Source organism: Daphnia carinata, chromosome 8 (assembly GCF_022539665.2).
Source record: "Daphnia carinata strain CSIRO-1 chromosome 8, CSIRO_AGI_Dcar_HiC_V3, whole genome shotgun sequence".
NCBI lineage: Eukaryota > Metazoa > Arthropoda > Branchiopoda > Diplostraca > Daphniidae > Daphnia > Daphnia carinata.
This window is the reverse complement of record NC_081338.1, coordinates 5,305,181-5,323,712: the sequence shown is the minus strand read 5'-3', so window position 1 is coordinate 5,323,712 and position 18,532 is coordinate 5,305,181. Positions and strand designations below refer to the sequence as shown.

General features: G+C 39.7%; 5 protein-coding genes and 1 long non-coding RNA gene across 7 annotated transcripts; 4 read left to right on the top strand and 2 right to left on the bottom strand.

Annotated features, from left to right (window-relative positions):
• Window positions 1–1,810: 1,810 nt before the first annotated feature.
• Window positions 1,811–3,615, top strand: LOC130704213 (uncharacterized). Its single transcript, XM_057525679.2, has 6 exons — window positions 1,811–1,895; window positions 2,043–2,427; window positions 2,485–2,608; window positions 2,695–3,276; window positions 3,346–3,435; window positions 3,496–3,615. Exons 2-6 carry the CDS (start codon window positions 2,090–2,092, stop codon window positions 3,595–3,597), a joined length of 1,236 nt encoding a protein of 411 aa, XP_057381662.1. The 5' UTR covers window positions 1,811–1,895; window positions 2,043–2,089; the 3' UTR covers window positions 3,598–3,615.
• Window positions 3,616–4,890: 1,275 nt separating this feature from the next.
• On the bottom strand, window positions 4,891–9,396 carry LOC130704197 (serine/threonine-protein kinase/endoribonuclease IRE1-like). The gene is made up of 4 exons (XM_059496672.1): window positions 9,085–9,396; window positions 8,514–9,007; window positions 5,040–5,164; window positions 4,891–4,977 (listed from the first exon to the last, which is right to left on the bottom strand). Exons 1-4 carry the CDS (start codon window positions 9,312–9,314, stop codon window positions 4,891–4,893), a joined length of 936 nt encoding a protein of 311 aa, XP_059352655.1. The 5' UTR covers window positions 9,315–9,396.
• On the bottom strand, window positions 6,714–7,036 carry LOC132088219 (uncharacterized). The gene is made up of 3 exons (XR_009421603.1): window positions 7,025–7,036; window positions 6,835–6,959; window positions 6,714–6,772 (listed from the first exon to the last, which is right to left on the bottom strand). It is a non-coding gene; the product is annotated as an uncharacterized LOC132088219 (long non-coding RNA).
• A 938-nt stretch (window positions 9,397–10,334) lies between the features above and the next one.
• Window positions 10,335–13,590, top strand: LOC130704210 (probable chitinase 10). Its single transcript, XM_057525675.2, has 6 exons — window positions 10,335–10,572; window positions 10,690–10,796; window positions 10,861–11,319; window positions 11,390–12,031; window positions 12,095–12,556; window positions 12,630–13,590. The coding sequence occupies exons 2-6, from the start codon at window positions 10,691–10,693 to the stop codon at window positions 13,562–13,564; spliced, it is 2,604 nt and encodes an 867-aa protein (XP_057381658.1). The 5' UTR covers window positions 10,335–10,572; window position 10,690; the 3' UTR covers window positions 13,565–13,590.
• Window positions 13,591–14,341: 751 nt separating this feature from the next.
• LOC130704214 (serine/threonine-protein phosphatase 4 catalytic subunit) lies at window positions 14,342–16,188 on the top strand. Of its 2 annotated transcripts, none has more exons than XM_057525681.2 (7): window positions 14,342–14,507; window positions 14,652–14,810; window positions 14,875–15,027; window positions 15,087–15,260; window positions 15,337–15,463; window positions 15,533–15,725; window positions 15,791–16,188. In XM_057525681.2, exons 2-7 carry the CDS (start codon window positions 14,661–14,663, stop codon window positions 15,918–15,920), a joined length of 927 nt encoding a protein of 308 aa, XP_057381664.1. In that variant the 5' UTR covers window positions 14,342–14,507; window positions 14,652–14,660; the 3' UTR covers window positions 15,921–16,188. The 2 variants fall into 2 exon arrangements, with proteins under 2 accessions (XP_057381664.1, XP_057381663.1); XM_057525680.2 differs by having other exon boundaries at window positions 14,645–14,810.
• A 1,025-nt stretch (window positions 16,189–17,213) lies between these two features.
• On the top strand, window positions 17,214–18,532 carry LOC130704217 (ATP-dependent RNA helicase vasa-like). Its single transcript, XM_059496462.1, has 4 exons — window positions 17,214–17,358; window positions 17,440–17,852; window positions 17,936–18,149; window positions 18,238–18,532. The coding sequence occupies exons 1-4, from the start codon at window positions 17,281–17,283 to the stop codon at window positions 18,355–18,357; spliced, it is 825 nt and encodes a 274-aa protein (XP_059352445.1). The 5' UTR covers window positions 17,214–17,280; the 3' UTR covers window positions 18,358–18,532.

The following is an 18,532-nucleotide window of genomic DNA, read 5'->3' as shown; positions in this document are numbered from 1 at the left end:
CTTGTATAAAATTCATCTGCTTCTATAGTTGGATTGAGATTAATGGATGATTTTGTATTTTTTCAGAAGCAACAAATGAGCTAGAGGTCACGCGTTCATCTTCCATCTTCGTGGAATCGTCCTGCGAAAAAGAGATGGGGACTACTCACGATGTACGGAGAAAGTTACGTGTATTTTGGTAAGACACACCTTTATTTTACACATTTCTTATCACAACCTTTCTCCTTTTTGGCACGAAAAAAAAGAAAAGGGTTTAATTGAACATCCCGCTTTTACCAATTTGGCTTATGAATGAACATTGCGAATCACTCGGTGTAACGAGAGACGAGGCATTTGCATCTTGATAAGCGGCAGGCGTATTGAATGTGTTTCTATATTCGGTGACTTGTACATCGGGACAGTATAATCGTTTCCTTGGAATTCGTGCCAAGATGGGAAGGGCTCTGTTTTTTCTTTGACACAGTGAATCACTCCATCACTTCCAGGACGTACGGGATATGGAACATGGGCGTTTCAATGCAAATCTCTTCCTATTTGCCGGGCATTCATTTTGTAATGCCACCTACTTTTGACCATTTTCCCGATTGTAGATTGTGATCTTCGCTATTGGGTTTTGCACGAAGCAAATTTGAATGAATAACATCGAGGTATTTGAAATTGACATTCAAACAGCTGATGCCCGTTAAACTGTTTTTTTTTTTTGCGGTAACGTGCAATTAGAGTGAATGAGAACGTTTGGCTTCAAATGATTTTACGTCTTGTTCAGGCCAGTTAGCGATCACGTAATGATAGTGTAAAAAGCCGACCGTGAGGATTTTTTTTTTACGATTTGCATAACTAGTTGATATGCGTGCGAAGCCCGTGTTTGCGTGCAAGGCAAGCGATGTTGTTTACCAAGTTCCATCACATGTGATAAACCATGCTGTAGTTTGATCGAGATTTTTTAAGTATCGTAAAAACATTTGACGTCAATCGCTATGTGATTCTGCAACATTTCTCGTTCTATTTAATTGTCTGTCCTTATCGACCCATTAAATGCAACGTGCTAATTGCTTTGGGTAGCGCAGCTATCTCATTGTTGCCTCCATTGTTTTTTCAATTGGAAAAGCCAGTCAATTCCAAGCGGAACTTTATGAATCCCAAGACATGCGTGATTGGGGAAGATTTTTGTCCCAGAAACTATGACCAGCAAAGCATAAAGGTTTCCGTGTCCCAACAAACCGTTTCCGTCCCTGTATGTATTCGTCGCTTTGAAAAGGACATTTGCCTATTACGTCCGCTAGTTTTCCTATTTTCTTTTCTATTATATTGCTTATCATTTTCGGTTACCGTTTAGCCCATCTTCTTCCTACTTCCCGCACTTTTCTGTTTGCGTGCAAGGGTCGTCTGCAACCCATCGTCAGTCTGTCAAACTAGTTACTGCCAAAACGGCCTGTTGTCTGTCTGGTAATCACACTACTTCGTGAGACGAAGTAGTGTATTACATTATTAAAACATTCCAAAGCTGAGTTATCAGTGACTTTGCCACACAATTTTTAAAGCTCGAATTATTATTCGGTCTGTGTAGTCGTTTCTAAACAGCTTCCAGTATCATGATGTCACAACAGCAAAACCTAGCCAATAGCTAAAAAATATTAGAATTTGATGAAATTTACTATAGAATTAGAAACTTTATCAATGTTTAGTTTGCTAGCTTTCGGTTTTCATGCATTAATATTTCGTGTTTTGCTTTCCCTTATTTGGAGTTGGCTTTTAATCTTTTCTTTTTCTTCTTTTCTTTTTGTTAAAATTTTATTTCAGGAATTTTCCCCTAAGATGACGCCGATATGACATATTCGAGAATCGCTAATCAGCCCTTGATTGATTGGATGCCGAGGAAATAGGGGACTCGTATGGTATAAATTAAGTTTTCATTAAATTATTCCTCGACGAAAAAGTTGCATATCAATTGTCAATCACTGAATGAAACATTGCCGTTACTCGGCAACAATCGATTGCAAACACCCTTACGATTGTTATAAAACGAATTCTTTGTTTAATAGAATTCACAAGAGACGGCGAAACGGCAGCGGAGACTCCATTAATCAAGATGTCAAAAGTAGCCTGGCCATCTGCAGATACGAGCAACGAAAGCGACGATTTGGAAATGATATTGGGTCCAGTTTTCACGCTTCTCCGATGCTTTGGCATTAATTTCCACGAACCGTCGACAAAGTGCCGTTTTCTTTACGAGACGGCCAAAATCGGATGGGCGATGCTGACTCTGGGAACGTGTGGATTTCGTTTGATGATCTACTTCCCTTACATCTTTAGCAGTTCGTTTGCCGACGTGGAGTCTGGCAAAACTGTCACGCACCACTTGATCGAATTCCTTAATTATTGGGTCTACGTTTTAGCCGTTTACATTGGAACCGTTTGCATGGCCAGGTCAGCTACCATTTCGTATTAAACGTTACGTTGGATTCTAATTGAAAATTGACGCAGATGGCCAGCCGCTAAGTTGTGGGCAACTATGGAACAAGTGCTGTCTCAAATCCCGTTCACTCGGGAGGACGTTGCCCGTTGTCGCAGAACTTCTATCCAATGCGTCTGTGGATGTCTCGTAGCAGTGAGTTTTCATATTATTTTAATTCCATTCTTGTACCAGTGTTAATAACGATAACCCCCTTTTTTTTAATTTAAAAAAATGTCTAGTTGCTGCTGAATTTTATATTTTTGCTGGCTGTGGAAATGTCACTCGAATCCTCCGGCAGGAGGACAGCAATGACGTTTCTCTCTGTCGTCTACTTTTACTCGTTCGGATCGTCTGTTCTTTTCATCTGCTCCGGAAGAATAATTTGGACCGCTTTTGAAACGGTTGCTCGCCAGTTGGAGTTCAATTGCTGTCCACCATCAACCCAATCAGACGCCGTTTGGAAGTATCAACGGCAATTTGGTGTTACATGCCGGGCAGCCGAGAAGCTGGGCAATACTTTTGGCTTTGTGCTTTTCGCCACTGTGTCGTACACTTTCATCGGCTTCGTCAACGCGTCCTACAACTTGCTGAAATCATACCAATATTCGCCATTAACAGCGAATGATGGAGAAGATCATTATTACATCATTCCCAGGATGATACGATTGGCGTACACGATGGTTGAGCATCTCTTCCGGTTGTGGTTGATGTGCCACACGGCAGATCTCATCCGCGTCAAAGCCCTTTCTCTTGTCCCCGTTTTGCAAAGCATCCGCAATGACCTCTACTCCCGCCGAGGTTGCAACGATGAAAGCCACGAGGTAAAAGTTGAATCGATTCCTCTCATTAAATATTCATCTCAACTTCTAAATGCCTTTCATCAATCATAGGTTCATACTTTCTTGTTGGAAGTGTCTGAAACGTCACCAACGTTCGGAGTGTTGGGCATGTTTACGCTCACTAAGCACATAATCATTTCTGTAAGACATTGTTTAATTTGATAAAAAGATAAGTAATAACGTTCTTGCATTTTTCATTAGCTAATTGGCTCCACTCTAACTTACCTGGTGGTCTTGTGTCAATTCAGCGCAGCCGACGTCAATACGTCTGCACCCGTGGTTTTCAACAATTCCAACCATTAGTCGTGAAATCATCACAGGTAAGAATTTTCTTTTGTTAGATGAGGTACCGTAACTCGTATTTCCTCACCCTGTTTTGATATGTTTAGGGATCGTGACTGTAGTTGAAGAATCAATAACGTTTTGACCCGTTGTGATTCGTTAGCCCGCTAACATGAACAAATGATCACACACACGGAATGTTCCACTTTCATGTTGAATGCAAATTGACGTGCAATCATTTTGTATTATGGATCAAAACGACTATTGAAAACCCTACTGTCTGTAATCCTGACAAGTATGAAAACCTGATTATTGATCATTGATGTTTGAAGGCATCAAAGTAATATATGAAATAATTACATGATATTCATTATTACAAAGATTAATGCGTTCTTTTACCTCAACAGAAAGAAGCCCAAGGTTAAGATGTTCCTTTTCCGGACCCTTCAGATTTAAGTGTTACATCCTAAAGCTAAATGATAGCCAGCACTACCCAGACTAGATTCCTATCATTTGAAATCCGAATCAAAGGAGAACAAGAAAGGACGGCAACCGTTTAAACTACACAGCCGGACGTTAAGGTCAGTTTGCCATCCTTTTTAATCTTTGGTTGTGGTTGTATTTTTTCCCCTAAAATGGGCGGAATTGTAGTTCCATGTTTTAAATTTGAATTGCGATGGCCAAGTGTCGACATGGAGGCATTCGTACAGCATAGGTATTCGGTGATGGAAGTGTTAACGCAGAGAAACTCGCCTCCTAATTGGCGTTGGGCAGGCACGCCTTTACTAATGCACATATCAGAGGGGCATTGTTTCGTTGCAATTGTACGTATAACAGCCAACGACGGTCTCTTTTCGATTCCGACAGCAGCAATAGTTCGGTTGAAAATTGCGTTAAAACGTTTTGCGGTCGAATGTATGGAGAGGTGGCGTTGTGGGTTGTATTCACCGCTTGGTAGCGGACATTTTTTTGTTGAAGTAAGATTTTAGGTAAAATTTATCTTTTCATTCCATCAAGTATTTAAAAATCAAGGTCGTTCACGGGATCATAAGGGTTTGTTGTCGGTAGGTTTGATTTACCACAAACCGTTGGGTCATTTCGATATCGAATAGCGTCAAGACTTAAGGTGGATCAGCACTGATTAACTTTTCATTATAAACACATAAAGTAAGGGGCGCATTCTGTTCACATTCCTCTGTTGCGTCGACCAAGTTTGACTTAAAATGAATATGGAGTATATGTATTCTACACGAATGCGCACTTCATCCATCGTTCACCTTTTGCGTTCACGCCGATATTGATAGAAATTATCTCTTAGATTTCTTCCGTATGATCTAATCGTCTTCTCTTGCGGTCTCCACCAGAACATTGTTGAACCAATTCATCCTCATCTCCAGTAAGCTGAATAGAATGAATTTACGCGTATATAGTTGATTATTTGAATAGCATAAAATCTATTAAACCTCTTTCTTGATGATTTTTAGTTGTTTGACAATATCTGCTGATGAAATCCTATTTCCAGGATTGTCTTCCAACATTTTCTTTAGTAGATCATATTCGTAACGGTCGCGTAATTTGCTGTCGATTTCTAAAGTAAAGAAATGAATTCTTCATTAGTCGGAATGAATTCAATTCTTGTAAATCGGAATTTACTTGTCATGTTGATCGGATTTTTAGCAAGGATGTTGTTGTCAATTTCATATTGACCAGAGCCGTAAAGATGTGTACCCTGCAATAGCAGCCATCCGAAAACGAGAGCTAGTGCAAAGACATCACTCTTTACGTCTCCTCGACAATCTTCATCTTTCATCCATCGTCTTATAATTTCGGGAGCCAGCCATGTTTCAGTCCCTGTTATTTTACTTTCCGTGTATGTTCCTCGTTCACTGACTGTTTTTGTCAGTCCAAAGTCTGCCCATTTGATTATCACATCGCTATTGTCCTGTCCAGCCAAAATGAGGATATTTTGGGGCTTAATATCTCGATGAGCGAATTTTTCCAAATGGATGTATTTGAGACCGGTAGCTAATTGAAGAAAAACTTCGATACGGCGTGGCATAGGTCCGTTGTATTTTTGGGCGTGATTCGGATTTAAGAACAGTTGACCTAACGAGGCGTCACACAATTCCAATGCAAAGTTCCTGTAACATAGCAAAACAAAAAAATAAAGTCATTTGTGGGTGTCGTTTTTGGCTTTTAATAGCAGGACGAATTTATCTCACCTGAAGTCCTCGTCACTTTCACAGTGAAAAAGCTTGACGATATTCCGGTGCTTCAGCTTAAGCATGATTTCCTCTTCGCCTTTATTCCATTTCGCAAGTTGAACACGTTTCACTGCGACTGCTCGGCGTTTGTACTTGCCTTTATACACCTGGCCGTAGCCGCCTCCTCCCAAATGAGCAGAACGGTCGAAATCGATTTCCATTTTCTTCTCTACTTTATCTCGCAAATACTTAAGAATTCTTAAGATTTGATTTGCGTCGTTTGAGCGATCATATAAATAGTCGAGCACATTGCACCCCTTGTTGCTCTTTGCTTTCACGTTAATTTCGAATTTTTCGACCAAGAGCTTAATTGCTTCGGCCAAGTTCGAACTTGAATTGTATTGACACAACATATGAAGCGCATTCTCTCCATCGTTGTTCTTTGCGTTCACGTCGATTCCGGATTGGATCAACATTACAATTGCTGTGGTTAAATTTGCACTTGAATTGTATCGACACAAAAAATGGAGCGCATTGGATCCATCGTTGCTCTTTTCGTTTACGTCAGTTCCGTTGCTGAACAAGAATGCCATTGAATCAACCAAGTTTGAGCTTGAATTGTTACAACACAAATGATGGAGCGCATTCCATCCATCGTAGTCTTTTGCTTCTTTGTCGATGACGACACGGGACAAGATCCGAATTGATTCCGTTATGTTAGGGCTTGAATTGAATCGACACAAAAAATGTAGTGCATTCCATCCCTTGTTGCTCTTTGCTTTCACGTCGATTCCCGATTGGATCAAGAGATCAATTATGTCGGCCAAGTTTGAACTTGAATTGAATCTACACAAAGAATGGAGCGCATTCCATCCATTGTTGCCCTTTGCGTTCACGTCGATTCCGTAGCGAATTAATTCTTCAATTTCTTTCAGTTCCACTTGGGAGTCACGAGCACATAGTTGAAGTAATTCTGCCTCTTTTCTAGCAAGCTAAATAGAACATAATGACAAATGTTTAGAAAATTGGGCGAGTTGCATCAGATTGATTTAACCTTTTCCTTGATGGATTTTAGTTGATCGACAACTTGTTTAGACGTAATTCTCTTGGTAGGATCGCATTCCAACATTTTCCGTAGTAGTTCATCCTCGTATAAGCTGCGTTTTTTTTCGTCAATTTCTACAGTGAAAAGATAAACTCTTCGATAAGAGAAAAGAATGCTATTCTGTGATATTAGGGATTACTTTGCATGTTGATTGGATTTCCTACGAATATGTTGTTGACAATTACCATCAGCTGAGAACCGTAAAGATGTTGCCGTCCAAGAACAGCTTGCCAAAGACGAGGGCAAGTGAAAAGACGTCGCTCCTTACGTCTCCTCGCCACATTTCAGAATTTAGCGTTTCAATAACTTTCAAAAATTCGGGAGCTGAATATTGCATGGTTCCTCTTATACCACTCATCGAGCACGTTCCCAACTCAGTTACGGGTTTTGACGCTTCAAACCCGTTCAGTTTGAGTGTCACCGCAATAGGTTGTGTAGTAGAGATGACCGAAATAAGGACATTTTTCGGTTGAATATCTCGATGGATTAAGTTCTTTGAATGGATGTGTTCGAGACCTGAAGCTAATTGAAGAAAAACTTCAATGAGACGTGGCATAGGTCCGTTGTATTTTTCGGGGTCATTCGGACGTAAAAACAGTTTATCTAACGAGGCGTCACACAATTCCAACACGTAGTACCTGTGACAAAGTGAGGAAAACAGAAAATAGTAATTTGTGTATGTCGTGTTTTGCTTTTTGTAGCAAAAAGAAGTCATCTCACTTGAAGTCTTCGTCTCTTTCACAGTGAAAAAGCTTGATGATGTTCGGATGATCCAGCTTAAACAAGGCTTTCTCTTCGCGTTTGTTCTCGCTAAAAGGCACCATGTAACGAAGTTCAACTCTTTTCACTGCGACTGGAACGCCTTTGAAATGACCTTTAAACATTATGCTGAAGATGCCTCCTCCCAAATAAGCAGAACGGTCAAACTCGATTTCCACTTTCTTCTCCATTCTATCTCTCAAATACTTCAAAATACTTAAGATTTGAACTGCGTCGGTAGAGTGTAAGCGTGAATCATATAAACAGTCGAGCGAATTTAATCCATCGTTGCTTTTTTCTTTTACATCAATTCCGAAATGAATCAAGAGCTTAATTGCGTCGGCTAAGTTTGAGCTGGTATTGTACCGACACAGTAAATGGAGCGCATTTGATCCATCGTTGCTCTTTTCTTTTAGGTCAATTCCCAAGTCAACTAAGAGCTTTATTGCGTCGACTAAGTTTGAGCTTGAATTGTATCGACACAATAAATGTAGCGCGTTCTTTCCATCTTCGTCCTTTGCATTCACGTTGATTCCGAAGCGAATTAAGTTTTTTATTTTTTCCAAGTCCAATTGTGAGTCGCTAGTGCATAACTCAAGCAATTTTGTTTCTTTGTTAGGGAGCTGTATAGTACACAAATATGATCGTTTGGATGATTGCTCGATTTGCATAATATTTAGAATACCAAATTTTTGATGGATTTAAGTTGATTAACAACATCTTTCGATGTCATCCTTTTCCTAGGATCATCTTCCAACATATTATGAAACAGCTCATCCTTGTCTAGACCGCATAATTTTTCGTCAATTTCTAAATAAAGCAACGAACTCTTTAAAAAAAAACATTTTTTCTAGTAAAGTTACAATTACTTTTCATGTTGATGGGATTTCGGTTAATTATATTGACATGAATTTCATTGCCATTCTTCGTTGAACCATAGAGATGTTCCCCATTCAAGAAAAGACAACAGAAAACAAGTCCTTGTGCAAACACGTCGCTCGCGGCGGTACTTTGGCCCTTGGTGCTGCTCGGTTTCAGCAACTCGGGCGCTAGCCATGCGTATTTCCCTCTAACTTCACTTGTTATCGACGTTTCTTGTTCACCGATGTTTCTGGTCAGTCCGAAGTGCACCCATTTGATTGTAATCTCTTTGTCTTGGCCAGCAGAACCCACCGAAATAAGGGCGTTTTCTGGTTTAATATCTCCATGAACTAAATTGTTTGAATGGATGTGTTCGAGACCCGAAGCTAATTGATGACAAATTTCAATATGACGTGGCATAGGTCCGTTGTATTTGTCAAGGTGATTCGACTCTAAGAACAGCTTATCCAACGAAGCAATACACAATTCAAATGCATAGTACCTGCAGCACGATAACGAAACAAACGAAAATTTTATTGAAATCATTTTACTCTTTTAAACAAGAAAAGTGTTTCTTACCTGAAATGCTCGTCACTATAACAATGAAGTAGTTTTAGAATGTTTGGATGTTCCAGTTTTAGCATTGCTTCCTCTTGGTTGAAACTGTGGTCTTGTAGCGGTACTTTCTTTACTGCGATTTCTCGCCCATCGAACTTACCTTTGATATAGCTCCCAAATTCACCAATCCCTAGCACAACGTCAGGGTCGATCGAAATCTTTTGCTCTTTTCGAACTGAAATTTCTTCCATTTTTTTTTATTTAAAGAACATGCAAAACTGAATAGTTGAAATGCCGCAATGTACAGTTTTTGGAAGGCGCAGTTACTCTTGATACTTTCCGTCCCTTACAAACGACCAACGCTTTGAGTTGATAACGTTTAATCGTAATCGATTAGAGCGATAACGTTACAGAATGTAATCTATTGGCCAGATTTATCAGCAGAGTAACGTCAAATAAGCATTATCATTCCTGGTCAAAATAATGATCTCAATCATTCCGTGCGATGTTTTCATTGTTTTTCTTTCTTGTTGATTCTTTATGTGAAAATTTTTTATATTTGATTAAAAATATGCATTATCGTCGTAGATATAGGCCCCCCTATGCTTCCAACGTCCATGAGCAATTGGTTCTCCCATTTCTATAGCGAATATTTTTATTGGGAACTGTTAATGAATGCTCATTTTGGGGTATAGGTGACGGGGAACAACCGAGTTTTAAATCAAATTATCATCCAGGCTCTGTGGGAACTAATGCACTAATGGTCTGGTACTTGGTGCCCAACCTTGCTATGATGACGTAGAAATTTGCTAACGATGTGCTCCTTTGCTTGCAAAAGAGATTCAAGTGACTTTGTTTGTCGTTATTGCGAATATGTTACAACAAGACCAGTTTACTTCGTTTGAACGTATTGGCGACCCTCCCCCAGCCCTGCAGATTGCTCGAAGTTCGTGATATTTTAACATTCCTTTAGAAGGGTTTTTGTGGCATTTCTATCCACTCTAGACGATAGCCGTCCCTAGCTACTTATGGTAACAGTATGGCTGGGAATCTAATCCGTGTTCTTTGTCCTTAAAGTACGTACGCATTGCCATGGAATATTCGACAAGTTTTACGTTGAATTTAAATCGACTTGCTATCAGTTTGTTTCGTTTTTCTTATTTCACGCATAACGCAATAATTCAATTACAGGTGAACTGTGAGCGTCTTTGTTAATCTGGCAACAAAACACGGTTAATGGCGCAAAAAAAGTGGCGTTATCACAGGTGTCAGATCCGTTTGCAGCTGATTCACCAAGTTATTTGGTAGCAATTATCACCGTTGTACACGATAGGGAATTACAAAAGGCCCGCGTTATCACCGCTGTTGGTCAGCCATTATCTGTTGCTGCTACTTCAGTTTTTCGACAGTCCCAGTACCCGACGCATTGCTGTCACGAAGGCAGAAAAAAGACACATTTGTTATAGTTGCAATTCCCCATCATCAGCGCCATACATCGGCAAACGTTACGTAAGTTTTCCATTAAGAAAGTTAATTGTTCGTGCAGGCTGTAAAGGGCTTGAACTTTCGATTCCCCTCTGTCGAATTTCTCTGGAATGATTTATTCATTAATTTTAATTGCAATAGGATGAAGAGTTGTTTGGCGCTGGCTTTTATCTGCTGCTGCGCCTTTCCGATTGTGATCGCAACCCGGTTTGTTTGCTACTTTCCAAATTGGACGTTTTATCGACAAGGTAAGAATTAAATTAGTCAGTTATTATACATGTTCTTATTAAATTAAACGTTTGTTGTTTACAGGCGCAGGCAATTTTAAAGTGTCAAATATCGACCCATCTTTGTGTACCGATTTGGTCTATTCTTTTGCTGTGCTCGATGGCAACACCTACAAGATCAAAATCTTTGATCCATGGGTCGACATTGACAATAAAGGCTACGCCGATTTTGTGGCACTGAAAACCCGCAATCCACAGTTGAAGACAACGATTGCCATCGGAGGATGGACCGACTCTCACGACGGCACATCCAAATATTCGCAATTGGTGGCCAATTCGACCCATCGAGCGATTTTCATCCAGTCCGTCATGGAATTTCTCGAAAAATATAAATTTGATGGACTCGATCTCGACTGGGAATATCCTAGTGGTGAATCAGACAAAGCTGGATTCGCAGAGTTAATGAGAGAACTTCGAAATGCTTTTGGGTCCCGATATTTGCTAACGGTCGCTGTAGCAGCAAACTCGACAATCATCGATGAAGGTAAAAATTAACTATCAATTAAGCATTTCTTATGTTTAAATAAACGATTGTTTATTGATTTAAAAAATAGGTTATGATGTACAAGCAATGGTAGAGACGGCAGACTACATCAATTTAATGGCTTACGACATGCATGGCGCGTGGGAGCCTCAAACAGATCACCACGCCCCACTTTACAAACGAGACTGGGAGACAGTCGACAATAACATTGATTATATTGTCAATTATTGGATGGGAAAAGGCCTTCCTGCAGACATGATCAACTTGGGCATTCCACTTTATGGCAAGAGCTGGACACTTGGTGAAAGTGTCGAACCAGAATTCCAGGCACTAGGTGCAGGCGAAGGGGCGGCCGGCCCGTTCACGGGCCTTGCTGGAACTTTAGGATACAACGAAATTTGTAAATACATCAAAACAGACGGATGGCAGTCTGTTGATGATCCTGATCAATTGAACGGTCCATATGCTGTCTCTACAAGCAATCCCAAAACCTGGGTTAGTTATGATGACATTAAAATGGCAAGTGTCAAGAGCCAATACGTCCTGACTAATCAATTGGGAGGGGCTATGGTGTGGGATATTAGCACAGACGACTTCCACGACAGGTGTGGAGATGGAGCCAATCCTCTCATGACTACAATTTCCGAAACTGTCGTTCGCAATGGCTCCCGTTTTATTTGCTATTTTCCTAATTGGGGCTATTATCGTTCAGGTATTTTTATTAATGTCTAATGTCCGAACGTAATTTGTTCATCTTTAAATTGTTTCTTTTCAGGTGATGGCAAATACGTGGTGGACAACATTAACGCCAGTCTTTGCACTGATTTGGTTTATGCCTTCGCGATCCTGAATGGAACAACTTACAAGATTACAGAATACGATCCTACTGTTGATTTAGGAACACAACAATTTTATGCGAAATTTATCGACCTCAAGAAGCAAAACCCTGGCCTGAAGACAACAATTGCCATTGGAGGTTGGACTGATTCTCACGATGGGACCAACAAGTATTCCAAAATGGTGGCTGATCCTACCAATCGAGCCACTTTTGTTACATCAGTTATGGAATTCCTTCAAAAGTATAAATTTGATGGCTTGGATATCGATTGGGAATATCCAAGCGGCCTGTCAGACAAAGAAGGACTGGCCAATTTGATGAAGGAACTTCGGGCCGCCTTTGGACTGCAATATTTGCTAACCGTCGCTGTGGCTGCCAATCAAACTATTATTGATCTAGGTGGGCACAAATTAAGCAAATGATTTCATATTCTGTCAGTAAATTGTGATTATTTCTGATATTTCGTAAACAGGGTATGATGTGCCAGTCATGGCAGAGACAGCTGATTACATCAACGTCATGGCCTATGATATGCACGGACCGTGGGAACTTTTAACCGACCATCACGCTCCACTGTACGAAAGGGATTGGGACACTGATCCAACCAATAATGTGGACTCGGTCATCAACTATTGGATAGCTGAAGGTTTGCCGCCATCCAAAATCATGATGGGTATTCCTCTTTATGGCAAAAGCTGGACGCTGAACTACACTTACACCGAAGATCCAACACTGCCAGCACCGGGTTTGGGACCAGGGGCTCCTGGACCTTTGACCCAAGACACTACTGGCTATCTAGGCTATTACGAAATTTGTAATTCTGTCAAAAATGAAGGCTGGGAGGTAGTTGTTGATTCGGAATTCAAAATCGGCCCATACGCGTCATCGCCCAACGTACCCAAAACTTGGGTCGGATACGATGATCCGACCATGGCCAATGTCAAGAGTCGCTACGTATTGAACAAAGGACTGGGTGGAGCCATGGTTTGGGATATCAGCACAGATGATTTCAGAAATACTTGTGGTGAAGGACCCAATCCTATTATGACAAACATTTCGCGTACGGTTGGAGTGGACGTATCATCTACGACGACCTCCAAGCCCATTGTGACATCGACGACAACTGCCACATCTACTAGCGTATTGACATCGACTACGACGGCCACATCGACGAGTAGCAGTGGTGAGACATCGACGAGTGGCAATGGTGAGACATCTCCTGAAACAGGACCTACGTCGACCATAAAACTTACGACTTGGCCAAGAACGACAACGCCATGGACAACAAGGACGACCATGTTCGTCACACCGTTCAGTCCTAGCAGTGGGGATCGAATAACTAGCCATGGAAACCTACTACTGTTGATTTTTGTCATTCTATTAATGCGTGTATTAAATCGATTGTAGCAAACGTGAGCATTTTAATATTTTAGTTATCGTATTATATATTCTAATCGTTTGATTCGACTCGCAATACAATTTTACGTTTAACGAGTTCACTTTGGAAGAACATTTTCATTTGGTGTGGTCCTATTTCACTTTATAAAACCACATAGAAAAATTTAATTGAATATCCAATATCGGTGGAACTGAATACAAGGATGTAAAGCAAGTGTCAAAACAGGAAGCTTTAAACTAATGATAGCAACATCCTACACCCAATAACCTTGTTTTCAAGGATTAAACCAAGGCTGTACTTGACAATGATTTTCCTGTAAAGCTTTTTTTTTTTTGGGGGGGGGGAGGGAATTGGTGTTTTAAAATACAAGCTTCAAATTGGCCCCTATACAAATATTAATCAAAACCATTACTTATCCAAATGAAATGCAGAAATTTTGGCAAGGGAAGATCTCAGATATTCCACGGCAACGTAATCCTTTTAACATAAACGGTAGTGTTTTGATTGCAAGCTTCGGGCTGAGCGCCAAAATAGTTCGAATCCAATTGAAGGGCGTCTGGTTTTATGACGTTGATGACGTCAGAAGAAAATCATTTCAAAAACTATAAATTAAACATTCTGACAAATATTATAATAATTTATTTATTATTATATTTTTTTAAATCTTACGGCAAATATTCATATCCAAATTGTATAAAGAATCTAATTTTCCATCATAAATAAATAGAAAATTAAAAAACCCAAAAAACGATTCTCGTAAACTAAAAATTTGACAACGTCGCAACATTTCAATGGCGTTTGATTGAGAGTTTTCTTGTCCGGCAACGCTAGAGATAGCTTGGAAGAAACGGCGAGACGGTTTCAATTCGTGGCTTAAATCTCGGTCGTCAACGCATCCAGTCACGAATTTATACTTCGCCATTATCCCTTACCTTTAATTGACGCAAAGAGGTAAATAGGCAAATTTTTCTTTTCATATTTAGTTGTCCATTCCGCGTTCGGCGAGTCCATCTGTGTATCATTGTATATGACATCACCACTAGACTGTTGCAAAATACCCAAGGTCATTTTACTGATTTATCTACTAGGAAACAGCACGCAAACATGTCAGACTTCAGTGATTTGGATCGGCAAATTGAACAACTCAGACGGTGTGAAATTATTAAAGAGTCAGAAGTTAAAGCACTATGTGCCAAAGCGAGGGAAATTCTGGTGGAAGAGAGCAATGTTCAGCGTGTTGATTCTCCTGTCACAGTAAGTTCTTATATAATTCATGTTTGACAATGCAATGAGTTGACATTTTACTTGTCTCTTTTAGGTTTGTGGTGATATCCATGGGCAGTTTTATGATTTAAAAGAACTTTTTAAAGTGGGTGGGGATGTTCCTGACACAAACTACCTTTTCATGGGTGATTTTGTGGATCGAGGATTTTACAGTGTGGAGACCTTTCTTCTACTATTAGCTTTAAAGGTGATATCCATTTTCTGGCTTCATAATTTTCATAATTGCTGAATTCAACTTATTCACAGGTTCGTTACCCAGATCGCATCACTTTAATCAGAGGGAACCACGAATCACGTCAAATCACCCAGGTTTATGGTTTCTATGACGAATGTTTTAGGAAATATGGGTCAGTAACAGTGTGGCGATATTGTACTGAAATTTTCGACTACCTCAGTCTTTCGGCGATCATTGACGGCAAGGTAAGGCTCTAATGTTGCATAGTTTATTAGAATTTCAGTTTACCAATTCATGTTCAACACATTTGTTTTTCTGTAGATCTTCTGTGTACATGGTGGGCTATCTCCTTCTATTCAGACATTGGATCAAATCCGAATTATTGACAGAAAACAGGAAGTTCCTCACGATGGGCCAATGTGTGACCTTCTTTGGTCTGATCCTGAAGGTATTACAAATTTCAATCATGATGTCAAAGAACATACCTATTTAATTTAATTGGGTTGTGTTGTGATAGATACACAGCAAGGATGGGGTGTAAGTCCACGTGGTGCCGGTTACCTCTTTGGCTCGGACGTCGTACAACACTTCAACACTTCTAATGACATAGAAATGATTTGCAGAGCACACCAACTTGTTATGGAAGGTTACAAATGGCATTTCAATGAGACAGTACTGACTGTTTGGTCAGCCCCAAACTACTGTTATAGGTAACTCAAAGTACTCCAAGTATTGTAATTAGGACTTGTTTTATATTGTTCTTTTATCGCCATAGGTGCGGAAACGTAGCTGCCATTTTGGAATTGGACGAAAATCTGCATCGAGAATTTACAATTTTTGAAGCTGCCCCACAAGAAACTCGTGGCATTCCTTCCAAAAAACCTCAAGCTGATTATTTCCTATGAGAAGCGCAAAATGTTGATCGTTGATATATCCTCCGATTTTTTACAAAAATAATTATTCAGAATGCATAAACGAAAACAAAACAAAAAAAGACTGATGAGAGATACGCCATCGGTTGCAACAGCAAAAAGCCTGTATCATGTTGGTTGACCATTACCTTGACCGCCGGACTAACAAATAGGTTTTGAAAATTCTGTTCTGTCCACTCCTCTTTTTTGGTAAATACAGTCTTGTCCTTTATAAGAAAAATATATCTTTATCATACAATAAGCAACCTGTTCCCAACTTAAATTTCTCAGAATGTCTTACACATTTCTAAATTTTCCCGGCGTTTGTTTTAGAATGATAAAGTACTGTCCGAAGGACAAAATGTCGTAATCTAAGCGGTTTTGGTATTGGTTAGGACGTATGTTATCAGTGCTATATTTTCTTATCGTCATACTTACAGAATCTTATGTGTTGCATCCATTTATTGTGATGCTCATGATAGTTTTCAACATGTTTTGTAAACAATGATTGACTCATCGTGCATTTCTTTGGAAAACGAAATATTTTGGTGTACCTGCTTTGAAAGAAAGAAAAAGTTGCTGTTTACTTTGTACAAGCGAGTCATACTAGTATTTCACCATTACTGCAAACACTAACACGATAACATCTCGTGCAGATGTTTGTTGTGATAAAACAACAATCTTCTATTTTGGTAAAAGATAAACTTGGTTAATTTAAGCTATTGGGTCGTTTTTTTTTTTTTGCTTGTCTTTCCTAAATTAACATTTGCATCGAGACTTGGCAATGATTAAGTGCTAAAAATCAATACTTCTAATTAAAAGACGACCCAGATAAATTAAACAAAAAAAGTTTGACAAAGCAGCTCATACATTTCTCAAATTCTGTTAGTTCAAAAATGCAAGATGGTCTTCTAGTATTTTCGAATCCAACAGAAAGGGAGATTGTGAATTTCTAAAAGTAGTTTTTCAATTTCAGGATGAATTAGTTATTTATCAACACATTCATTTACAAAACATATACATCCGGAGTAGATTTGGCTTACGTATGAAGTTGGTATTGCTTCAACGGTGCTGCTCAACGGACGAAGCGATCGGATATGACCTATTTATCAAAAATATTATTAGTTTTTGCTTAGTTTGATGAATTTGATACTTTGGTTTCCGCAAATAGAACTGGGAACGAGCTATTTTGGAAATTGGACATTTTTTAGGTTAGGAAATTGTCGACGAAGACAGCTTACATTTCTTTGCTGATGTCACAGTTACAAGACAACTATATAAAGGAAGAGTCAATCCGACACAACCCAGCTTGGTGACTAGCTAATTCATCAAGTAAAATTTTCAGAGTTCCCAAATGACTTGGTTAATTTTAGGTTTTTGTGCTCTGTTATCGCTGGCGGCTGGTGAGAATCCTTTCGGTGATCGATATTCGGTAGGCTCTTTTTATCTTGATTCATGTCATTCGTTTCCTTGTATTTGTTGGGCTAATGAAATGTTTTTCTATGTTTAAAAGGGAGGAATTAGTCCTGGATATGGTGGAACGGGAGGGATGGGAGGGATGGGAGGAATCGGTGGGGCCACCGGAGGGTACGGAGGGACCACTGGAGGTTATGGAGGGTATGGAGGAACAAGCGGAAGCACAGGATGGACGGGATCGCCTTACCATGGAACAACAGGTGGCCCGTTTGTAACGACGACTACTGTGACGACCGTACTCGACTTGAGCACTGGAATAACCAAAACTTTCCATTCGTCAAGCAATCGCCCTGGCGCTGACAAATTTAATTATGGAGGTGAAAATCGGATGATGGAGGGAGGTGGTGGTGGCTTCTATAATGTCTTAAGTGAAAACGATATCGCCATGCTGAACAATAGCTGGAATATCCTGAGAAAACGCAGCGATTTCGCACCCAAAGTTTTTGTGAGGTAAAACCTTGATAACTTGTTCTAGTTTTGCAAAATCATTAATGTCTTCAGTTAATCTAATTTTCCCTTGCATTTCTTTTTAGATATTTCAAATCAAAACCCGAAGCTCAAAAGCTTTTCCCTGAATTTGCTAATGTACCCCTCACTGATTTGCCAAATAACCATGACTTCCTTAATGCAGCCTACTCCTGTGTGGCCAGTTTAGATTACATCCTGCCCCATCTCAAATATGCACATGCTGAACGATGCCCTGCACTACTTGAACTGAAGGATAAGTACAACAATATTGACCTCAAGGTAAAACCAACACAAGAGCTTTTAGATTGAAAAAAAAGGTCTGAATTTGTCTGAACTAACTAACCGAACTTACCTGAACTGTTGGTAGAAATTTGGACCTATCTGGATGACGGCCATGCAAGAAGAGATGGGCAACGCGATGACTAACGAAGTTCGTGACGTTTGGAAGAAAGCCATTGTTGCTTTTACCGACTATTCTTCACAATAAATAAATAGTTTATATTTTTGTTTACTTTTCAACCTTTTTGGTGAAATTTTGGGACCGTATAGATCATCGCATATTAGGGATAATTGGCATTGTTTTCGGCTGCTATACAAGCCCTTATGTATCGATAGATTATTTTATTTTGCTCGTGCAATTAATAAATACATTCTTCAATTAC

Coding starts and splice junctions, on each gene's coding strand:
- LOC130704197 (XM_059496672.1), bottom strand. CDS start 9,314: ATGGAAGAAATTTCAGTTCGAAAAGAGCAAAAGATTTCGATCGACCCT. Junction 9,008..9,084: donor TATAGTGACGAGCATTTCAG/GTAAGAAACACT, acceptor ATCGTGCTGCAG/GTACTATGCATTTGAATTGT. Junction 5,165..8,513: donor AAATCCCATCAACATGAAAA/GTAATTGTAACT, acceptor TCTTTACTTTAG/AAATCGACAGCAAATTACGC.
- LOC130704214 (XM_057525681.2), top strand. CDS start 14,661: ATGTCAGACTTCAGTGATTTGGATCGGCAAATTGAACAACTCAGACGG. Junction 15,261..15,336: donor CGGCGATCATTGACGGCAAG/GTAAGGCTCTAA, acceptor GTTTTTCTGTAG/ATCTTCTGTGTACATGGTGG. Junction 15,464..15,532: donor TCTTTGGTCTGATCCTGAAG/GTATTACAAATT, acceptor GTGTTGTGATAG/ATACACAGCAAGGATGGGGT.
- LOC130704213 (XM_057525679.2), top strand. CDS start 2,090: ATGTCAAAAGTAGCCTGGCCATCTGCAGATACGAGCAACGAAAGCGAC. Junction 2,609..2,694: donor TCTGTGGATGTCTCGTAGCA/GTGAGTTTTCAT, acceptor AAAAATGTCTAG/TTGCTGCTGAATTTTATATT. Junction 3,436..3,495: donor CTAAGCACATAATCATTTCT/GTAAGACATTGT, acceptor ATTTTTCATTAG/CTAATTGGCTCCACTCTAAC.
- LOC130704217 (XM_059496462.1), top strand. CDS start 17,281: ATGACTTGGTTAATTTTAGGTTTTTGTGCTCTGTTATCGCTGGCGGCT. Junction 17,853..17,935: donor GCACCCAAAGTTTTTGTGAG/GTAAAACCTTGA, acceptor ATTTCTTTTTAG/ATATTTCAAATCAAAACCCG. Junction 18,150..18,237: donor ACAACAATATTGACCTCAAG/GTAAAACCAACA, acceptor AACTGTTGGTAG/AAATTTGGACCTATCTGGAT.
- LOC130704210 (XM_057525675.2), top strand. CDS start 10,691: ATGAAGAGTTGTTTGGCGCTGGCTTTTATCTGCTGCTGCGCCTTTCCG. Junction 10,797..10,860: donor TTGGACGTTTTATCGACAAG/GTAAGAATTAAA, acceptor TGTTGTTTACAG/GCGCAGGCAATTTTAAAGTG. Junction 12,557..12,629: donor TCAAACTATTATTGATCTAG/GTGGGCACAAAT, acceptor TTTCGTAAACAG/GGTATGATGTGCCAGTCATG.